The sequence below is a fragment of the Drosophila arizonae genome, chromosome 4 (genome assembly GCF_054131065.1).
Source record: "Drosophila arizonae isolate 15081-1271.41 chromosome 4, UAZ_ARI_1.0, whole genome shotgun sequence".
Lineage (NCBI taxonomy): Eukaryota > Metazoa > Arthropoda > Insecta > Diptera > Drosophilidae > Drosophila > Drosophila arizonae.
In genome coordinates, this window is record NC_142924.1 from 5,472,926 (window position 1) to 5,492,567 (window position 19,642).

General features: G+C 39.9%; 3 protein-coding genes across 16 annotated transcripts in view; all 3 read right to left on the reverse strand.

Moving 5' to 3' along the window:
• Window positions 1–1,815: 1,815 nt before the first annotated feature.
• On the reverse strand, window positions 1,816–3,599 carry LOC108613775 (lipase member H). 3 transcript variants are annotated; one of them, XM_089468160.1, is made up of 4 exons: window positions 3,359–3,599; window positions 2,476–2,919; window positions 2,177–2,396; window positions 1,816–2,120 (listed from the first exon to the last, which is right to left on the reverse strand). In XM_089468160.1, exons 1-4 carry the CDS (start codon window positions 3,585–3,587, stop codon window positions 2,045–2,047), a joined length of 969 nt encoding a protein of 322 aa, XP_089324286.1. In that variant the 5' UTR covers window positions 3,588–3,599; the 3' UTR covers window positions 1,816–2,044. The 3 variants fall into 3 exon arrangements, with proteins under 3 accessions (XP_089324286.1, XP_089324287.1, XP_017862976.1); XM_089468161.1 differs by having other exon boundaries at window positions 1,816–2,085; window positions 2,455–2,919; XM_018007487.2 differs by having other exon boundaries at window positions 2,455–2,919.
• A 132-nt stretch (window positions 3,600–3,731) lies between these two features.
• LOC108613774 (angiopoietin-related protein 6) lies at window positions 3,732–8,335 on the reverse strand. 2 transcript variants are annotated; one of them, XM_018007486.2, is made up of 5 exons: window positions 8,019–8,335; window positions 7,710–7,855; window positions 5,150–5,283; window positions 4,725–4,935; window positions 3,732–4,655 (listed from the first exon to the last, which is right to left on the reverse strand). In XM_018007486.2, exons 1-5 carry the CDS (start codon window positions 8,181–8,183, stop codon window positions 3,905–3,907), a joined length of 1,407 nt encoding a protein of 468 aa, XP_017862975.1. In that variant the 5' UTR covers window positions 8,184–8,335; the 3' UTR covers window positions 3,732–3,904. The 2 variants fall into 2 exon arrangements, with proteins under 2 accessions (XP_017862975.1, XP_017862973.1); XM_018007484.2 differs by having other exon boundaries at window positions 5,072–5,283.
• A 3,725-nt stretch (window positions 8,336–12,060) lies between these two features.
• Eip63E (cyclin dependent kinase Eip63E) overlaps window positions 12,061–19,642 on the reverse strand; it is a 133,048-nt gene continuing 125,466 nt past the window's right edge. For all 11 annotated transcript variants that reach the window (XM_018007479.2, XM_018007478.2, XM_089468159.1 and 8 more), the window contains 3 exons: window positions 17,648–17,860; window positions 17,353–17,532; window positions 12,061–15,048 (listed from right to left, as the gene is read on the reverse strand). In XM_018007479.2, coding sequence (XP_017862968.1) covers window positions 14,984–15,048; window positions 17,353–17,532; window positions 17,648–17,860 — 458 coding nt within the window. In that variant the 3' untranslated portion in view covers window positions 12,061–14,983. The remainder of the gene's footprint in view (window positions 15,049–17,352; window positions 17,533–17,647; window positions 17,861–19,642) is intronic.

The following is a 19,642-nucleotide window of genomic DNA, read 5'->3' on the forward strand; positions in this document are numbered from 1 at the left end:
AAATAAATAAATAAATAAAGAATTTCAAGAACTACTAACTTATCTAAACAAGTATAAAATAATCAAAAGTTTATTTAGTATGTTCAGAAATACGCGAACCTTCTTTTTGTTAAATATTTTCGAATTGGAGCGGAACTGTTGGAAGCTAGGCAAAAAAGGAAAGAAGAAGAAGTCTATTCAAGTGCTATTCAGAGTTGATGCTAAAAAGTCAATAACTATGTGAGTGTGTGTGTGTATATGCATGTACATATGTGTGTGTGTTTGTGTGTGTGCGTTACTCTGTTTTTCTTTCTCAGCAAACAGAAATTAAAGCCAAGCTGGAAAACACAGCGGCCAGCGAACAGGAAAAACCGACGCATGACACAAATTCACAAAAGGTGGAAGCAAAAAACGAGAAAAAAAAACAGAAACAAAAACAAAAGCGACAAAAATCGACATGGAAATGAAATCGAATGAAGGGAAATGAGGGGACAAAAACTAAGAGTCGAGAATATGAGCATACATAGCAACAACAACAACAACAACAATGGCAACAACAACAACAACAACTAGTTCGATGCTTGACCGAGCACAGCGCATCAGCTCGATCAGGGCCAGACCGAGGGGGAGGGCAGAGGTCGCAGGCGAGGGGCTGTTAGTAGGGCCGCCTTTTACGCATTTGCCAAAGAATGAATGAAAAGTGGGAAAACAAAAGAAAAGCTAAGCGAGCGCAAAGTGCGGGAGTTTCCTGTGCGCTATGGAGCTCTAATGAAGCCTGAAATCGATTTGTGGAACCAGTTCAAACAAACCAGCTCACAATAGTTGCAGCGAATTAGAACGCAACGAGACGAGTCAAGTCGAATCGAGTCGAGTCGAGTTGAGTCCAGTCGAGCTGCCACCCACCCACACTCTCTGAGGGAATGGACTCCTCTGGGGAATGCTTGGCCTGGCAGCTGTTGCCAACTGTTGGAAATCCTCAAATTTACAGCCAGAACAGAACCAACAGAACCAGAATTCCGCTTGGCCTCTTTTTATTGTAAAATTTACGATCACCATGGTTGTTGTTGTTGCTGTTGTTGCTTACCGCTTTTTATTGTGTTGTTGCTGTTGTTGCTGCTGCTGCTGTCATAGGGACTCCTGCTCAGCTCAGCTCAGCTCAGGCTCGCAGCCGAAGGTGTCAAGTGTTTTGTGTGTGCGGTTAGCTTCTTGGGCATTTGGCCTGGCTTAGTCTGGCTTGGCCTGCTCTGGCCTGGACCGCAAACGGCGTGTCGCTGCGTGTGTCTCTCAAATTGCGTCAGAAATTATCGCCATTAAATGTAGATGAGCGTTTTGTTGTTAACTTATTGGCCCATAAATAACTATGGCTGAGTCCCTCAACAACAACAACAACAACAACAACAACAACAACAGCAACAACCACAACAAGTGCAACTGCAGCTCCAGCTGAACTTCATTCATAAAACGCTTGAGATACAATTTATGCTGGAAATTTCATTTGCGCACAGCTAGAAAAGCCAAATGGAAATTTAACTTGCGGTTGTTGTCATACAATTTGTCAGGTGACCTCTTAATAGCGGCGGAAAAACTGCATTGGAAATTCCTTAGACAAACCCACAAAAGGCTAGGAGTGTTTAGGTTTTTAATATGTGAAATAAAGCTATTAGGATATTTATGCCAAATAAATCCAATTATGCTACAGTCAAGAATAATATAATTTATAAGCTTTTTCTCCACTACGATTTTTACATAGAATATTTAGAGCTATTTGTTAAATTTAACAAATTATTCAATGCCAATTTCACGCTGCAAAATTTACATATTAAAAAAAATTAAATATATAATTTCTAAATTTATTCATAACATTTAAATATTTCTGCTTGCCCATTTACCAGCTATATAAAATAAAAGTCTTGGCCAACTTTAGGAAATCTCCTCATACTAATTACGTAGCGCATTCAGCTTTTAACACTTGCAGCCTTGAGAAATGTAGTCAGGCAAAAGCTGTCTGTTATGTGAGCGCCATCTATAGTTCACAATTGAAATCCGCTCTAGTTGCCATCACGCCTTAGTCAAACTTGGCATTCACACCCTGGCCAAAAGGTGGCGCTGCATTCGTTTCCAAATAGTAATGAGAGATGGCGCTGGTAAAAATTTCGTTTTAAATCAAAGCTTTTAGCTCCACTTGGAGTTTATTCACCTGTGTGTCAACTGCTCACCCATGTAAACCACCTGTCCATCATCCATATTGGCAATGGCCTCGGCGAGTGACGCATTGCTCAAATGAAACTCCCATAAGTGATCCAAGCAGCTGCGGCTGCTTCTAATCACTTTCCAGCTGCAGGGAATGGCAGGGAAATTCCTGGGCAGTCCAATGGACTCGGCATAGAAGAACACGGCGCGATTGTGACTGCAGCTGTCTGCAATGCACACAGATTAGATTCAGTTATGAGTGCCTCTAGATATGGCTGCACGCACAGGCCTCCCGCAGTAGCTTACTCGCCGCCAGCAGATCCACCTCCTCGCAGCCCGGCTGCGGGGCGCGTCCGTAGTTGACATAGAAGTCCGCGTGGCCACGCGGCGTCAGATCTCCAAAGATCGGATAGTCTGTGTGTATAACGTCCACGAACTGCGCTGCGCTCGCCTTCAGGCTGTCCTCGGAGCGGGCCGTGAAGAGCGGCAGAGCCGGATCGAGGCCCGTCACACGACCCAGAGTGCCATTGAAGTGGCGACCAATGCCGCCGGCTATGTGTGCGCCCAAGCTGTGCCCAATGATGTGCACCGCCTCGCTGGAGACATTGTGCCGTGCCAGAAACTGCTCCAGCTGCTGGGCTAACACGAGTGATACCTTGGATATGGAGCGACGCGAGCTGGGATAGTCCAGATTGGCGGCGGGCGACCAATCGGCAATGAGAAGGTGCTCAAAGCCCTGCGCACGGTAGGCTAGAGGGCAGAGAGAGGAGTGGGGGGGGGGGGGGGGGGGGGGGAGCGAGAGAGAGTGAGAGAGAGGGATAGAGGGAGAGTGACAGAGACAAAGAGGGTGAGAGAGTGAGAGACAGCTTAGCTTAGAGTTGCTTTAACAGAGTTGGCTTAACAGTGAGTTAGCTTAACAGCTTGTTAAGCCAACTCACAAGGAGTCAGGTGAACAGTGAGTTCAGTTCACAGATTTAGCCTAATAGAGTCAGCTAAACAAAGTAACAGAGTTACCATATCAGAATCTGTTTAACAGAGTTAGTTTAACAGATTTGCTTAACACTGAGTTAGGCTCACAGAGTCCGCTAACAGAGATCGCTTCACTGAGTTAGCCTAACATCGGCTAACGTTAACAGAGTAAACTTCACCGGATTAGCTCAACAGAGTTCAGTCTCAGCAATCCGCTTACCATTTCGCAGCGGTTGGATGGAGCTGTGCGTGCGTGAGCCTAGGAATCCGTGCACGATCAGCTTGAGGGACTCCACAGCCGAGAGCTGCTCCACCTGGTCGAGCGTCAGCTCGCCCTGCGCTCGCTGATAGTAGATGCTGCTCTGGCTGGCCAGGGTGTCCAGGCTGAGCGCCGGCAGGCCCGGCATCTGGCAGAGGAAGGGCAGCCAGCAGTAGAGCATTCTGGCCATGTTGATGCAGGAAATGGAACTGAGCCCAGTTGGAGCAGTCTCTGCCGCTAAATAGCTAAATGGATCGCATGCTGCAAGCGCTGCGTTTGGCTAATCGCTGCTCGATTAGCTGACGCACAACCCGGGGACAGCTGGGCATCTGTCTAAACACACACGGCAACTTTATTAACTAGGGTACATTAGGTGATTTTCCATAAATAAGACACACGCAAGATGGGAGCGAGGGGCAGCGCAGCGGACTGCGAGTTAGAGTTACAGTTAGATTCCCTGACGTATGGCAGCTGTAGCTAGCGGCAGGCGGGAGGCGCGAGGCGGGGTTAGCGCCTGGCCTCGTCCTGGCCTATGGGCCGTATGAGCATCTTGATGCGGCGCAGCGAGTAGTCCTTGCCCTGGAACGTGTCCCAGTAGATGCCCGTCTCGCCGGCACGCTGGTAGTCCTTGCTGTAGTGGACGCCCATCAGGTTGCTCGTGCCGCACGCGTTGAACCAGCCGCCGGCCTTGTGCCGCTGGGCGCAGCTGCACTCGAGGCAGTTGTCGTTGTCGCTGTCGAAGGTGCTGAACTTGGCCCCGGCGTGATAGGAGAGGGAGTCCCCTGCGGGCGGATGCAGGTGCTCCTGGTAGCGGCCCAGCAGACTCAGCGCATAGAGCTCCCGCTCGCCGCTGATGGCGAACGAATCGTAGCCGGCGACGGCCACGTTGTTCTCAAAGTCCTGCATCCAGATGCGCAGCTCGTGCAGCGAGGAGCTGGTCAGGGCGTGCAGCTTGTCCAGGCCGATGAAGAAGTCGCCGGCGATGTTGCCGAAGCCCTCCTTGTAGTCCAGCCAGCTGCGCTCGAAGCTGACGTCGTCCGAGCTGCGATTCATCACCACCGTCCAGCCGTCGTCCTGGCAGGGCACATAGAACGCGTCGCTCTGCGGCGTCAGCTGCAGCTTCAGGATCCCGTTCACGGCCAGGTAGGACTGCAGGCAGCTGGTGGCATGCTCCTCCACGGGCGCCACACTCTGCGGCACGCCCTGAGCCAGCTGAGCGGTCTGCGTCTTCCGATTGGCCAAGCGTCTGCGAATGTTGCTGCGCGAGGGAGGAATCCAATTCAATATTCATTCAGCATCGAGTCTAATTGGATTTGGATCTGCTTACTTGGTGCTCTGCAGCAGCTTGGCCACGCCCTGCTGCGTCTCCTTGACGTTGTAGGCCAGCGAGACGAGGAAGGTGGCCAGCGCATCCAGCCGACTGGCCACATCCAGTTCCGTTCCATTGATCGACGTGCCCTGCCTCGTCGGCGGGCTCTCCGTCCTGTAGAAGAGGTCCATGTGCTGCTCGGGCACGTCCCGTGTCTGGCGCGAGAGTTCTGTGGAGTAGAGGAGCAGAGGTTTAAAGGCAGCTCTAGGCACCTGTTCAAGCTCACAGCTAAGCACAGCTAAGCAGCAACAACAACAACAGCAACAACAATCAGAAACAACAGCAATCCATTCGGCTTGGTTTACCCCGCATCTTGTTGCGATTCTTTTGCTTGTAGCTTAGCTCTCGGGCCTGACGAGGTCCCAGAAATTGATCGGTTTCACCTTTCAGCTCGTCCAGCGTGTGCCGCGTCAGGCGCTGGATGTGCTCGAAGCTGTCCAGGCGCTGCTGGAAATTGAGCTGCTGCGCCTTCAGCGATTCCATGCGACCCGTGTTGCTGTCCAGCAGCTGATCGAGTCTGTGGGGGAGAGTGAGAGCAAGAGAGAGAGAGAGAGAGAGAGAGAGAGAGAGAGAGAGAGAGACTAAGAGTTGGATCATAATAATATAGAATAATTAATAGTATTCGAATAGTTTATATCTGCATTTTAATTTAATTCAATTTGAGTTTTGTGAATAATTAATGATTTAATATATGTTAATATTTAAATAATTACAAAGCTAAAATAATTTTATTTTCTTTTTTTTTCGTGAACGAGGCTCGAAAACTACTTAGCCAATGTGAACGATTCCTTTACTATTACAATTCTACATTATATATATTGTGTATAATATATAAGAATACCCTTACTGTTCTACAATATATATTATATATATAAATATAATTAAATATATGCAGGAAAAAAGTCCAAATTCTTTTGGTATTTTATCTTTTACTATCTGACTTCAATTGGCAAGCTAGAAATTATAGAAGAATATTTTATGCCCATCATCTCATATGTCGTCTTAAACCCTCATCATGCAAAAATCTATGTAAACCCAATACGAAAGTCTAGTGAATTGATATTAGCCCTAAATGTATTAAAATTCATTAGTAATTCACATAAAATATAAACACTCTGTAGAAATTTCGATCCATACGCATGATATCATCGCGGCAACACTTCATCTATACGCATATGCTACAGTACTTCACATATATACTATATAAATTAGCCTCTTTAAGACTATGGCGTGGGCGTCTCTACATATCATTTATTATTTCCAATTATCTGTCTGAGCATGCAAAGTTCATTTGGAGCCTGGTTAACGCCTCACTGTGACGTATTGCCAATTGTGTTTCGGCCGAATGCTCTTTGGCTAATTAAGTATGCGTATAATTTATATACAAATCCCAAAATGTGCTATCAACTCGTTTTCGTACAACATTTGCCGTTCTGCCGTTTTTGACTGTCGGTCGAGTAAACAAAATGCGAATTTCGCTTAATTTATTAACAGAAGACCAGAAGCCGGAGCCAGAAGGCGAATCGACAAAATGTTTGGAAAAAAGCGATATACTAAAGAAATTTAGGAGCAGATAATGGCTAAACAACTTGCTCGAGTGCAGAGGAACCATCTGAATAAATTTGAAAATGGGAATTTATGGTGCTATCTATGGTGGGGGCAGAGTAACGGAAGAAGGCATGGTCCAGAACCTAAGATCCAATATAAACCTGATCAGTCGAGTGTACAGGTTTGTCTGTCTGTATCGATATGTCATATGCATTTGCATTTAAATTTGGGTAATCTTCGAATGCTTGCATAGTAAAATGGCTGATCCAAGTTTATTTTCTAGCAACACAGGTAATCAGGTGGCAAAAGAACTTGTTTCACACCTGATTTCTGGCTGCGGAAAGTTTTGAGCTTTACAATGAGTCTAAAACGTTTTTGACAATCTTCTTTTGACTAATCATAGCACTTGAGGTAAAGGCATTCACTCAAGAGGCAAAAAAATGACGGAGATAAAAATAGTAGTAAAAAAGTAGTAGAAAAAGTAGTAAAAAAAGGTAGTAAAAAAGTAGCGGAAAAAGTAGTAGAAAAAGTAGTCTGAGTTGATAAGACAAATGTGAGAGCGGATTTGAGACTGGCAGCCGAGAGGATAGGTAGTAATTCTAACTTGGGATAGCATGAAGATGAGATATAGTATAAATATCAGAGTATTGATGATAGTATACAGTAGAGAGTTTATAGAGAGTAGAGTTTGACTACCGTATTCATCTGCCTGTTCATTCGTGTGGCTTATATATGTATATATGACCGATTATATTTCGAATAAAGTACGGATAATTACTGGAGTAGAGCTGGAGTAGAAACAAGTGTTCTAAGAGTAGAGTGATGAATGAGATAGCTGACGCTGATGAGCTATGATCATGATTTGAATGACAATTAGCGAGTTGGAGGGCAAGAGGACTTGAGTCGAAGTGGAGTCTTAGGCTCGTTTGTATAAAGAGCAAGAGCAACAGTTTTATGATATATATTGTCTATAAGATATACTCTCCATAGGTGCCTGATTTGATCAGTTTATAGGAATTGACCCTATAGAAGATTTGAGTAGTCTGGCCTAGGGTATTTCCCAGTCGATTACTAGCACTTAGATCACGCTTACTACGTTTATTTGTCTTGGCCTTATGGCGCATCTCCGCGTAATCAATGGCATTGTAATTGACGCGTTTGACAGCAGCCGAAAAAGTCACAAAAAATAAAAACAAACCAAAAAACAAATAATACATCATTCATTCTCTTGTTGTTTTCATTTTTTACCGGTTTTCCAAGATACATTTACTGAGCATGTGTGCGTGTGCGTGTGTGTGTGTTGCTTGCCAAAAACCTGTTCGGCTACCTATGTTAAGGCGACATGGCAAAAGTTCCATTGTCGTCGCTTCTCCCCCCTCTCGCAGCATCACTTACTTCTTATCGATCACTTCCAGGCGATGGCGCTGGTCCTCATCCAAGGTCGCCAAGATGCCGACACGATCGTGCAGGTTCGTCATCAGCTGCTTTATCTCGCTGTGCTGGGCAGCAGTGGGCGCCAAAGTAGGCGTGGCATGATGCGGCTGCAATGGGCAAATGCAATTAGGTGGAAGTAAGGGCAATGCTCATTGAGCTCCAATAGACAAACGCATTCCGTTAGCAGTTGAAACTCGCGTGCGATATTTGATTAAGCAAACGAAATTAGCATTGAGCTGAAACGTTTTTTGCTGCGTATACTTAACGCACTCGATAGTTGCGTCCTCTCCACTGCGCGGGAGCAGGCGGCACAGCTGCTGCAGCATGGGCTGGAGCTGGAGCTTGGGTGGGCACTGTGGGCTCTTGGAGCGCCTCGGTCCAGCTGCATGCACAGCAGATGAGCACCAGGCACAGGCGGAATGTAGGCGTGCCCATGGCGATAAGCGCTACAAAACAATGAATTTGGCAATGCTCGAACGCTCGACACTCGCAGCTCTCAGATCACACACACACAAATCACGTTCTTCTCTAGCAGCAGTGCGAGGCGACTGATCGGCGTGCGCTTCACTGATAGACTGAGCAAGCGGGAAACAAAGCCCAGCGAACAAGACCCATCGCACAGCGAGAGGGAGACTAAGAGAGAGCCAGACTGAGAGAGAGAGAGAGAGAGCAAGCATGTGCCTAGCAAATGAAGAACAGACTTTTGAGCTCTTGCGACGATTGTCTTTTGTTTTGAGTGGTGGACAAGTTTTGGCAGTAAACAGAAGGCAATCTTTTTTTCTCTCTCTCTCTCGGCATCTCTCACGCTCTAGCTTTGTTTATGCTGGGCTTTGCCTTGGCTAGACTCGAAAAATCACCGCGCTTTCAGAAAGTTTGTCAATCACTCACGACTCGAAATGATAAGCGAAGCGATCAAGCATTATATTTTCAAATTGAGCAATATAATTATATACAATTATGTATATATTTTAAATATATATATAATATTGAAAGACGACTTAAAGCAGAAATTCGCATTACTCAGCTCATTGCAAATATTTACAATGGAATTACAGCAACGTATATACTTATACTTTGATCTCACTCTGCCTCTATCTCTTTATCTCTTTCTATCTCTCTCTCTCTCTCTCTCTTTCTTTAGGCTTTCAAGTACCTATACGCTGCAGATTGCATATCTTATTATATTCATATATATGTATAAATAACAAACCAAAGCGCGACTCATTCACTCACGTATGCGAAACCTGCCTCAAGATTTGCGTCACTATCACAACTGATCTACAAACATACATATGTCTTTATATATGTGTATGTCTACCTATTTGTATAGCTGCTCTGAGTTTGAGCTTCCCTTGGGCCTTACCACGCTCAAGTCAGCTCACTCGCTTTTCTTGAAATGTGTCTTGAATATGAATCAACGAATGATCTTTGATCTGACAAATGCAATATAATCATATGGGCCTACGACAGTCTATATGAATATGTTATATACGTATTTCGAATTTATTCTTACATTATAATTATAGTTCATCACAACTGTTGACAGTAACAATTATTGAGTTACTTATACGAGTGACTGTATTAAATGGCATCTACTAAGTCCATAAATGACTATTTGATCAAGAGTTTACATGTTATTATAATTCAAATGAGATTTTTATGGCGTTTATTGAACTTGGACTCTCGCAGATGCAGATAGATCAACGTGTAATTATGAAATCGTAAATGTATGAGCTACGGGACTGGCATTAATAAGTTATTATTATCAATGCCTATTATTTGCAAAAGCAAATAAAATAAAATAAAATAAAAGAAACTAGATTTTTTTGAGCTCGTAAAAAGCTCAGCTCAAATAAACATAAATATATTTACAATTTACATGTTCCTTAAGTTTCAGCCAACCTAAGTTTTGAATTGTATTTTGATCTTTAACTGAAAATATAATGAATGTAAATCGTGAATTATTGAATGGAATTAACTGTGGAGTTTGAGAAATATTGAATGGGTTTTTTATTTAGCCAGCATCATTTTTAAAATGTTTCTCTGCATTAGGTTTATTATATACAATCATTTTGTATACAATCTTTTGTTAGATCTGTGTTAAGTTTAATGAAATAAACATGTTTTGTAGAAGAACATAAAATTTCTTTGTTTTGCCCATTTTTATGCAAAAAAATCAATTTATTGCGTCATCATATATATAAGTATATAGAAATATACAGCTTATATATACAGTGGAGTCCCGATAATAATGGCAAGGGTATCCATTTTTTTTTTTTTTTTTTTTTTTTTTTAATTTTTGAGTAGTATCGAGCTTGAATTTTTTCAAAGGTATAGAATTTTTTTCGATTTATCGCAATATTTGTACCCCGTTACAAATTATCGAGACTCGACTGTATATATGTATGTATGTGCCCACTGCTAGCTACGTTTTAGATGATAACGCTTTATAGCTTTCCGGATTGTGTCATTTTCCATAGCTGCGATGCTTTAGCTGCTGCTGTTGACTTTAGCTAAATTACGTGGCAATTGTTTTGCCGTTATGGGTTTTTGAAGGTTTTTACCGGTCATCGTGGAAACCTTTTGCCTTTTGCAGCTGGCCAGAGTCGTGCGCAGATCCAACGACTCTGATAGACTGATGGATCATTGGCAGGCAGCGGCATCAACTGCAGCCCTGCTGAATGAACAGATTCGTCGATGACGCCAGCCCAAAGACAACAGCAATAAATTCATTAAAAGAAAAAAGATTGTTTAATAATAATAATAAAAAAAAAAAACAGTTGCATGCCTCGCCAAAGAGTTGTGTCGTTTGCGTAATTAGCCAAAACTACAAATTGTGGGCGACGTTTGCGAAATGTAGCTCAATCTGACATTCAAATGGAGGCAGATCAATTGATATTGCCCGAGTTAATTAGCCCGTGGTGTCAACTATTTCGTTTATTGTCATAAAACAATATTAAAGAATATTAGTTGGCTCAATTGTTATTTATGCGAATTTTTAGCGAGCGAGACATTCGTCACTTTAGCGACAGCCTCGAATTCCAAAGTGTGTCATGCGCCAGCTACTCAAATAGATACAAGTGCGAGATGTGCTTAAGAAGTATGGCAAACTCTTGAATTGACATATACGACTATCGATATCCGAATGGACTCTACAATCTCTATTAAGCCAATCAGTCAGCAAATGCTCAGTTCTCTGAGCTTTTTCATGCTGGACGTCTGATACTACTAAATAAATAATTATTAATCATACTTGTTGAGCAGACCTCGCATGCATGTATATGCCTATGTATCTATATATATATATTCATTACCATTTTCTGCATCTATAGATAGCTACAATTTGAGTGCAAGTCCAAGGGTAATTGAAACAATTTTGTCGAGTTCTATTTGAATTTTGTTTTTTGTTTTTTGAATTTTTTTTATTGGTTTTCTTTTTTTTTTAGTTTTATATTTTTGCATTTTATTTAATATTAAATTATTGTACAGGTTGAACTTATTCAAATTGTATTTAGTTGCCATTCAATATGCATTCGTATTAAATCATAAACATTCAATTTTGGTTTCTTTTCATTCACTTTTTCGCTACTTAGAAATCGAACTACAGATTGTATTTACACGAAGAGAAACAATAAATAAAACATACATATATATATCTTTTTTGTATATATATATGTATATGTATATATAATAAAGGTTTCATCTCATTTTTGGTTGCTTCGCCCTTTCAACTATACAAAAAACTGCTTACAGTGTAAACATAAAAACTACACACGCGATGGCTACACAGATTCCTCGAAGAGAATTTATATATATATATATATATATTCATAGACTCATATATATATATATAATTTTTTTATTTATAATTTCTATTGACTTTTGTTTGCTTTCGTCTTGTATTTAATAGATTCTTTTTTATTATTATTAATTATTTGTTTAATAGATTTTTGTTTTGTTTTTAACAAAGGTACGTTAAATATTTACGACAAATTCAATGCATTAAAAATAATTTAGTTATGCCTCGACTTCTGCTCGAGTCAGCGAATATCGAGAGAGCTTCTTCATTTTATCATTTCATCATTTGATCATTTTGTTCATTTATGTTTTACCTTACGTTCCTGCGGGCTCTGTGAAGGGAACCCATACCGCTTAGCTACTACAGAATACAACTAGAGACACACGTTCAGCTAAAAACATTCTTAGTGTTTACCATTTGCGATTACGTTACTTTAGTTAATATATATCTATATATAGACTTTGACTTATTTGCCTAATGCTGCGTTTCCAAATTACTTTCTTGATGTTTCTCTTTCTTTTTTTTTTTTTTTTTTGTTTATTTGTGCAGTGAATAAAACCGAAATTAAAATCCATTCTGATCATCTCATTTGTGTGTGTTTCGCTTGATTCAAATCAAAAATTGTTAAATCAAATTGGCGATTCGTTCGAACTTGTTCATTTGGCTCGTTGGCTTATAAACTATGGACGTAACCTCGGGATGGGAAAAGTGCGAAAAGTGCATTGCCATTGTTAAATGTTGCAAATGTTTTCCAATTTATCTTCTCTCTTTCAACTTTTTGTTTTTATTTCTTCTATTTAGTTTGGCTAAATGTTTACACAATTTGAGGCGCGCAGCATTCAATTTGAATTACAAACAATACAAAAATGTTTAAGTGCTGAGAATTTTCTCTGTTTTCTTTTTTTGCAATTTCATTTTCGTGCGTTTTTAGCCTTTGCCAGCAAATAATTTTAAACAATTCGTTTGCCTTTTGGCTCAGCTTCTAAATTTTGGTTCGCTCTAGTGTGCTTAAATTTCATGTGGTTTGAATTTGTTTACTTTTTATTTATTTATTATTTTTTTGTTTGTTTTGTTTTTCATACTTTTGTTTTAGGTTTTGCGTACTTTTTTCATAAATCACAGAAAAAGTTTTTTCATTAAATTGTTTTTCATACTTTATTTTAATATTCAAGTTCACTTTTATTTCTACTACAAAATAGAATTTTGTCTGCGTTTTTAAACGCTGCTAAAACGCGCGCGTTTTTGCCTGTGTTGATAAACGCGCAGCGTACATTTAAAATAGTTTTGGTTTTCTTTTGTTAGAATATCTTATAATTTCATTCAAATTTTACTCTAAACTCGATTAGTTTATGTTCTTGATATAAGTTTTGTTGTTGCTTTCATAAAAGTGTGTTTGGCCGCTGGGCCATAGATGGCGCCACCACGTGTTTATTTCTGTTTCTTGTTCTTTCATTGATTTAAGTAAATAATTTGTTAACATATTTTGCTCTACGTTTATTTTAGTTACTTTCATTTCTACACACGCCAATATTTATTTATTTATTTATTTATATATTTTTCTTTTTGATTCATTTACGTTTCAAAACCATTTGAAATATCTTTGATTTCTTTAATTTGCACATTAAGTTAGTTCTTCTCTATATAGAAACTTTTCTATCCTCCACCTCTCTCTCTCTCTCTCGTCCTCTCATCTTTTGTGTTTGTTTTGCGTAACGTTTCGTAATAGTATTTAATTTTTTTTATTTGCTTGGAATTGGATTGATTGGAGTTCGTTTAACTACGTTGCTATGTAAAATACTTGGTTAGGTTTATTTTTGTAAGTTAGTTGTTATTTAGTTTTAGTTTGTTGACTATTTGTATTTAGAATTTACGTGTTGCTGTTGCTTGCTAAAAACTTTTACTCTTACTACATTTCAAATCTAACTTTTAATTTGAGTTTAACTATTCGATTCGATTCGTTTCGATTTGCTTTCAAAATTGTTTACACATCTAAATCTCTCGCCTGATGCTGTCTAAGCCATTCAGTGAACTACTTCAACAGCTTTTGCGACTATTTCGTTTTACTATTTTATTATTGACTAGGATTTCGTTTGATTTCATATGCAACATTTTTTTTTTTCATTTGTTAGGGACAGCAGCAAAAAGAAAACTGAAAAGCAAAAACTGAAAAACTGAAAAATCAAATGAAAATCAAATAAAATATATCAAATTATGCGGTATAAATTTTTAAAGTTTATTTGTTGTTGTTGTTTTTAAATGTTTTTTTGCTTTATACATAAATTCATTTATTATTTGTATTTTAATTAATAATAATTAAAAATGTATCACTTAAACAGCGCGGCAAAGTTTTCTTCTTCTTCTTCTTTTATAATGTGAAAATAGAGTTAAAAATAATAATAATCATAATTTTAATAGTAATTATATATAGTATATAAAGTGAAACAAACAAGAGCTAATTATCGGCTGGCCGAACCTTGAATACTCTCACAGACAGAATATATATATATACTCTATATAGTTGTTCGCAGGATGATTTGGAAGATGTGTAAAATATATAATATATATATAAATATATATATATATAATTATATATATTGATAGGATTCATTGGAGTTGTTTTCTGGCATCTTCCATTTCATGTAAATCTAATTGAATTGTTGGAGAACTACAGTTAGGCTTGAGGTTTACATATAAACTTGTCTTAGGTGGCCCGAGGTTCGTGGATCTAAATACCCATAAGGAAAAGTTATGCTTAGTCAGATAGTTTGAATGCTTGAACTACTTAGAAATACAAACGTGAGTGAACACAGAAGTTAGACAAAAGGAAATCTGATCTGAGAGCGATTAGAAAAACAAATCAAGAATATTTTGTAGAATTAAACAGATAGCACAGAAAAATTTACATATTTTATAGAATCAATTTTTTTTAGCTTAAGAAGAACATGAAATGAATATTGCTTAAATTATAAATTTTGTTTATGCATAAAATAAGAAAAAGTCAGCGGCAAAGCAAACATTTGACTAAACTCTGAGTATCCTTATAAAAGATGACGTGAATGTAGCCTAACTAAACGTAACTAATATATGCCCAGGCACGATATACATATGTATATATTTGACTGAAATGCTGCTGTCTCTCTCACACACTCACTCACACTCCCACTCACACTCTTTGTCTCTATCTCACTCGCACTGATTATTGGACAAATTATGGTTTAAGACGCGCGACTTTGATGGCTGCCAATTGCTGTTTGTTTGCTTGTTGTTTGTTTGTTGTTTGTTGCTTGAGTTGTTTGCTGGGTTGTATTGTGGGTTGTTTAGCTGGGCTGTTGTTGTTGTTTGTGGTTTGTTGTTTGTTGTTTGCTGTTAATAGGGCTAATAGTTGGGTCTAACAATAGAAACGTACGCCATCCACTGAGAGGACCTGCTTTAATTTTCATTTATTCTGTCGATTCGGTTCCGTATGCAGCTGCACGCCTTCCACGGTGAAAATTGAGGTTTCTGCAAGGCAATAAATTGAAATATGATTAAATTTCATAAATTTCGGTATATTTATGCAAATTTTCTGTTAATTAAAATATAAATTATGACGAGACATTATTTAATATACTCTGCCTACATCTCTCTCGCTCCCTTTCTCTCTCTCTCTCTCTCTCTCTGTCAGCTGACCTCAGGCCAGACAATTAAAATGCAATGCAAATTTCATTTTGCTAACGAGCGAGGCATGGGTGCCACGCCCACTGCATAACCGCAATGCTCACACGCTCCAAGTGCTGCGGTTCTTTTTGGCTGTGCATTGACCTTATCCGGCGGCGGCGGCGGCAGCGGCTGCCCGGGACAACATGATAAATGCGGCACATTAGTTGCGTTTTAATTGATTTTATCTGAACAAACTGTTAAAGCTTCGACCGCAACACAGTGGTAGAGAGAGAGGGAGTGATAGAGAGCGAGGGGCAGGGGCAGAGTGAGTGAGCCAGTCGCGCTATTTGATGATCAAACCCCAAAAGTTATAAAGCTGAAATGCTGTGCCCTAATGAGTGTCTGCACCTGTGCGATAAATCCGAGCTGTTTACAATTTTGACCAAAATTAGCATATTTACTAGACTACGCAAATAGTCAGAGATGGATGTGTTTACAAATCAGCGTTAATCACAATTTAAGCGCACATTAAGCTACACAGCCATTAAGTGGACATGAGGGATGCTGCGTGAGAGAGAGAGAGAGTGAGAGAGAGAGAGAGAGGGGGGGGGGGGGAGGTAGACTCTGCTCTACCTCCCACAAATGCACTCAGTCTGCTCTGCTCTGCTCTGTTGTCCAACTCTAACCAAATGCACTTGGCAAATTGCAATGCTCGCTGCGTTTCGTATTCCATTTGGTCCACCAAATGCTTTTTCGAGGCTTCGGGCTAAATGTTTTGCCATTTACAATTGCAAATCGAAGCGAGAGCTAAATTAAGGCGAGCGCACAGCAAAAAAAAAAAAAAAAAAAATGAGTTCAGTTAAAATATATTTGGCTTAAACGACTTTAGCTGCATGTGGATTTGGCTAGAATCATTTGGAAGAGCTCTCGTTTGACTAATGGTCAAATTGTAATGCGCGGATAGTAAAAACGAGAGTGTACATATATAAATAGTATATAAATAAGTAGTATATAAATGTATATGAAAAATATATGCAGTAAATACATATATATACTAAATAATATATAACTGTATCTGTTTTGGCAGCCATGGACTGAGTAGGCTTTAAAGAGTAGTAGAGACTAGAAAATATTCATATATGACTAGGAAATACCGGAACCATTTGTACAGAGATGCTATGCCACACCCACTTTTCCATTCAGGGCATATATTTGAATGAACTTGCCTTTATGGAACGATTCTTTTTCTAGTGAACATGTTAAAAGATTTTTATCAAACTGTAAATTAAATCTTAGTAGCAGAATTCTATTGAGCAGTGTAATTAATTTTGTAGTAAAACTTCTCGGATTATTTGCTCAGCTGGATGACAATATTTAAGCAGCTTCGGCGATAGGAAAGTTCTTCTAGTAGAAGAGCAAAAAAGTCTAATTAAAATCGAATTTCGCTTCGCTTGACAAAAATTTTAATGTGCTTGAACTACTCAGAAAGCTCAGCTCTGAGCAAAATGAAGCAATAATCTCTGCTGCCATAAAGACTCTATTATTGTCAGCGTTCTGTTGTTATGAGGACTGTAAAGAAGTTTATATATGAATAGTTTATTTCATATAGATAAACAGAGAATGAAAAGAAATGCTGAAGTTTTTTGTCTGCAGTCTTCCTGCTACTCCTCCTGCTGCTCCTCTATGCCTCCTTATTTTCGCTTGCTTTGTCTGTTGATTTTTTGGGCATATTCAAAGTGTCTTGTGGCAAATTAACTAGTTGCTTGCGCACAGCATTTTCACTTGGCCAACACAAATGGCTGCTGCTGCTGCCAACTTGCGACTTGTTGCGAAAGGAAACTTTTTCGCCGTAGCCGTAGCCGTAGCCGAAGGAGCACACAAATTAAAACACAAAAAGTGTAATTACTGTTAACTGTAGACAGCGGCAGATTGTTGTAGTAGCTGTGGCTGTTCTTGGCCAGGCAAACATTGGTTAAACAAACAGCAACAAGGCCAACTTTGTGCCACTAACTTCAAATGAGTTGTAGCTCAATTTCGGGGGCAAAGTGAGCGGGGCAGGAGCACAAACAAATTGTCGTGTTGCACTTTAATTGGATTTCTTTTTTGGTGTTCTCAATGCGACGCGAATTGTAAATATTTAATATGGAATGTAATTGAATGTCTTACCGTCTGGCAATTCGTAGAGTTTCTTTGGCAATTGCGCAAAGTAGGGATGATGCAGTGCGTCGTCGGCGCCGATGCGCTGCTCGGGATTGAGCTGGAGGAACGCGTTCGCTATCGTCTCGCCCTCGATGATATCGTACAGCCGTGGAAAATTGTGACCCAGTTTTCGTGGTCGATAGAAACCTAGCCAGTGTAACGAAGGTTCAATTAGTCTCTCTCTCTCTCTCTCCCTCTCTTTTCTTTTTTTTTTTTTTTTTTTTTTTGACCAAGTGAGGATGCTGCGTGGCCAATTACTTACCCAGCTTGTGTGGTTTATAGCCGGGAAAATGTGTGACGCCCTGCCACGTGTCCTCGGTGGGCGTGCCAAGCAATTTGAATATCTTGTCCAGCTGATCGTATGTATCACGTATGCCCGGAAACGTTGGCATACCAGTCACCATCTCCACAAATATGCAGCCAACGCCCCACATGTCCAGCGACGTCGAGTACTCCGTGCTGCCCAGCAGAACATCTAAATGGGAGAGAGAGAGAGAGAGAGAGAGACGGGAGTGGGTGTTAGGTTCGTTAGGTAAATGTAGTTTTTTCTATGGAAATAAATTGCAATTTTAAATAAATAAACAGAGCTGTTGCCCGAGAGGCAGTCGGATGACAGCCTGACACACTGACTGACAGCCATGCAGAGGTCGTCTTAGCGCTTATCTCGGCTGGCCCTAAACAAAGTTTTTACCACACACACACACACACACACACACGCGCGCATACAAAATAGGGACAGGTGGAACACACTCGACTGGCATGCACTGGACTGGACTAAACTCCAACAGCTCCAATGCTGAACAAACCACATCCGCACGTTTGCATATATCCATCCACTTGGCTGCAGATGCTGCTCGACTCTGCTCTACTCTATCTCCCCTCTAGCCTGGTCAAGAGTTTACTCGTCTGCTCGTCCGCTGCTAAGAAGTGCAGATTAAATTTGTTCAACATGCTTTGACTTGCCCCGTTGAGGTCAGTCGGGAGCCTAGGGAGCAGCATCGAGCTGCTGCTGCTGCTCGAGCAGGAGCCACGGGCAGGAGCAGCCGCTCGACTTCACACAAACTGCTTATGCCGAGGGAATTGCATATTAAAAAATTAACTTTATTCTCTTTACATATCTCACTGTCTCTCTCACATTCTCTGGCTCTATCTGCTTATAGTGTTATCTTTTTTTTTTTCAATTTTGCGCTGCAAATTGATGAGAATTTTGTTGAGCACAGTGAAAGAGAAAGAGAAAAAAGCAAAGCTAAATGAATTGTTTACCCATTGGACGCTGTCTATTTAGTGGGATATTAAAATTAATCTGCTTTCAGCTAGATGAGGAAACACCAAATTGAAAATGTTTAATGGAAATGCTCGACAAACCAATATTAATCTGCTTTCAGCATGTAGCTGGGCAAATTAATTCAGCTCAATATTATCGAAGCTTGAACTTTGAGCGCTGCATAGCTATCAGCAGAGCTTGTTAGTGCGGTTTGGCATGAGCTTGGGAATTATCACAGTGAGACGGAAAATTAACAAGATGATTAGGTTTCTGAAAAGATTTTAGTTTATGGTATGTGAGCTATCCTCTAGGGTAGCAAAGTTGGCCAGAGATAGACGCGTAAGGTTTACCTGAGTTCTGGCAAAGTCTAGAAGCTTAGAAACTACTGGAAAATCGTTCAGTGCTTCAAAAAATTCAAGATAAGCATTAACATGAACATTCCAATGAACTAGTTCTTGAGAGATACGCAGTAAGACGAAACTTAACATTAAAATTTTTTAATTAGCTCACTAAGAATTACGTGAATCGCTTGAAAAAGTCTAATATATTCACAAAAATAACCAAAATAAAATAAAATACTGCCATTATAGCAAATGAACTAGTTCTTACAGTGAGCTTTTGGTTCCTAGCAATTATTTGTAGTTCATTCGCAAAAATTACTCGAAATTAAAAAAATCTGCATTTCCAGCAAATGAACTAGTTCATTCTGTGAGCTCTTGGCTTCAATATTATTTTTGTATTTCATTTATTTAATTTTTATTTCATTTTGCAGTTCATTCGCAAAAGTCATACATAATACAAAATAGATTTGTGCAATCCCAGCAAATGAACTAGTTCATTCTGTGAGTTTTTAACTTTAACTAATTATTTTATTTATTTTTTCCATAACTAAAAATCGCTCAATGCGTCATAAATGAACCAGTTCTTTCTGTAAACTTAACATTCCTATATAATTTAACATTAAAATTCTTGGCTCAAACTTCTTATAAGTTT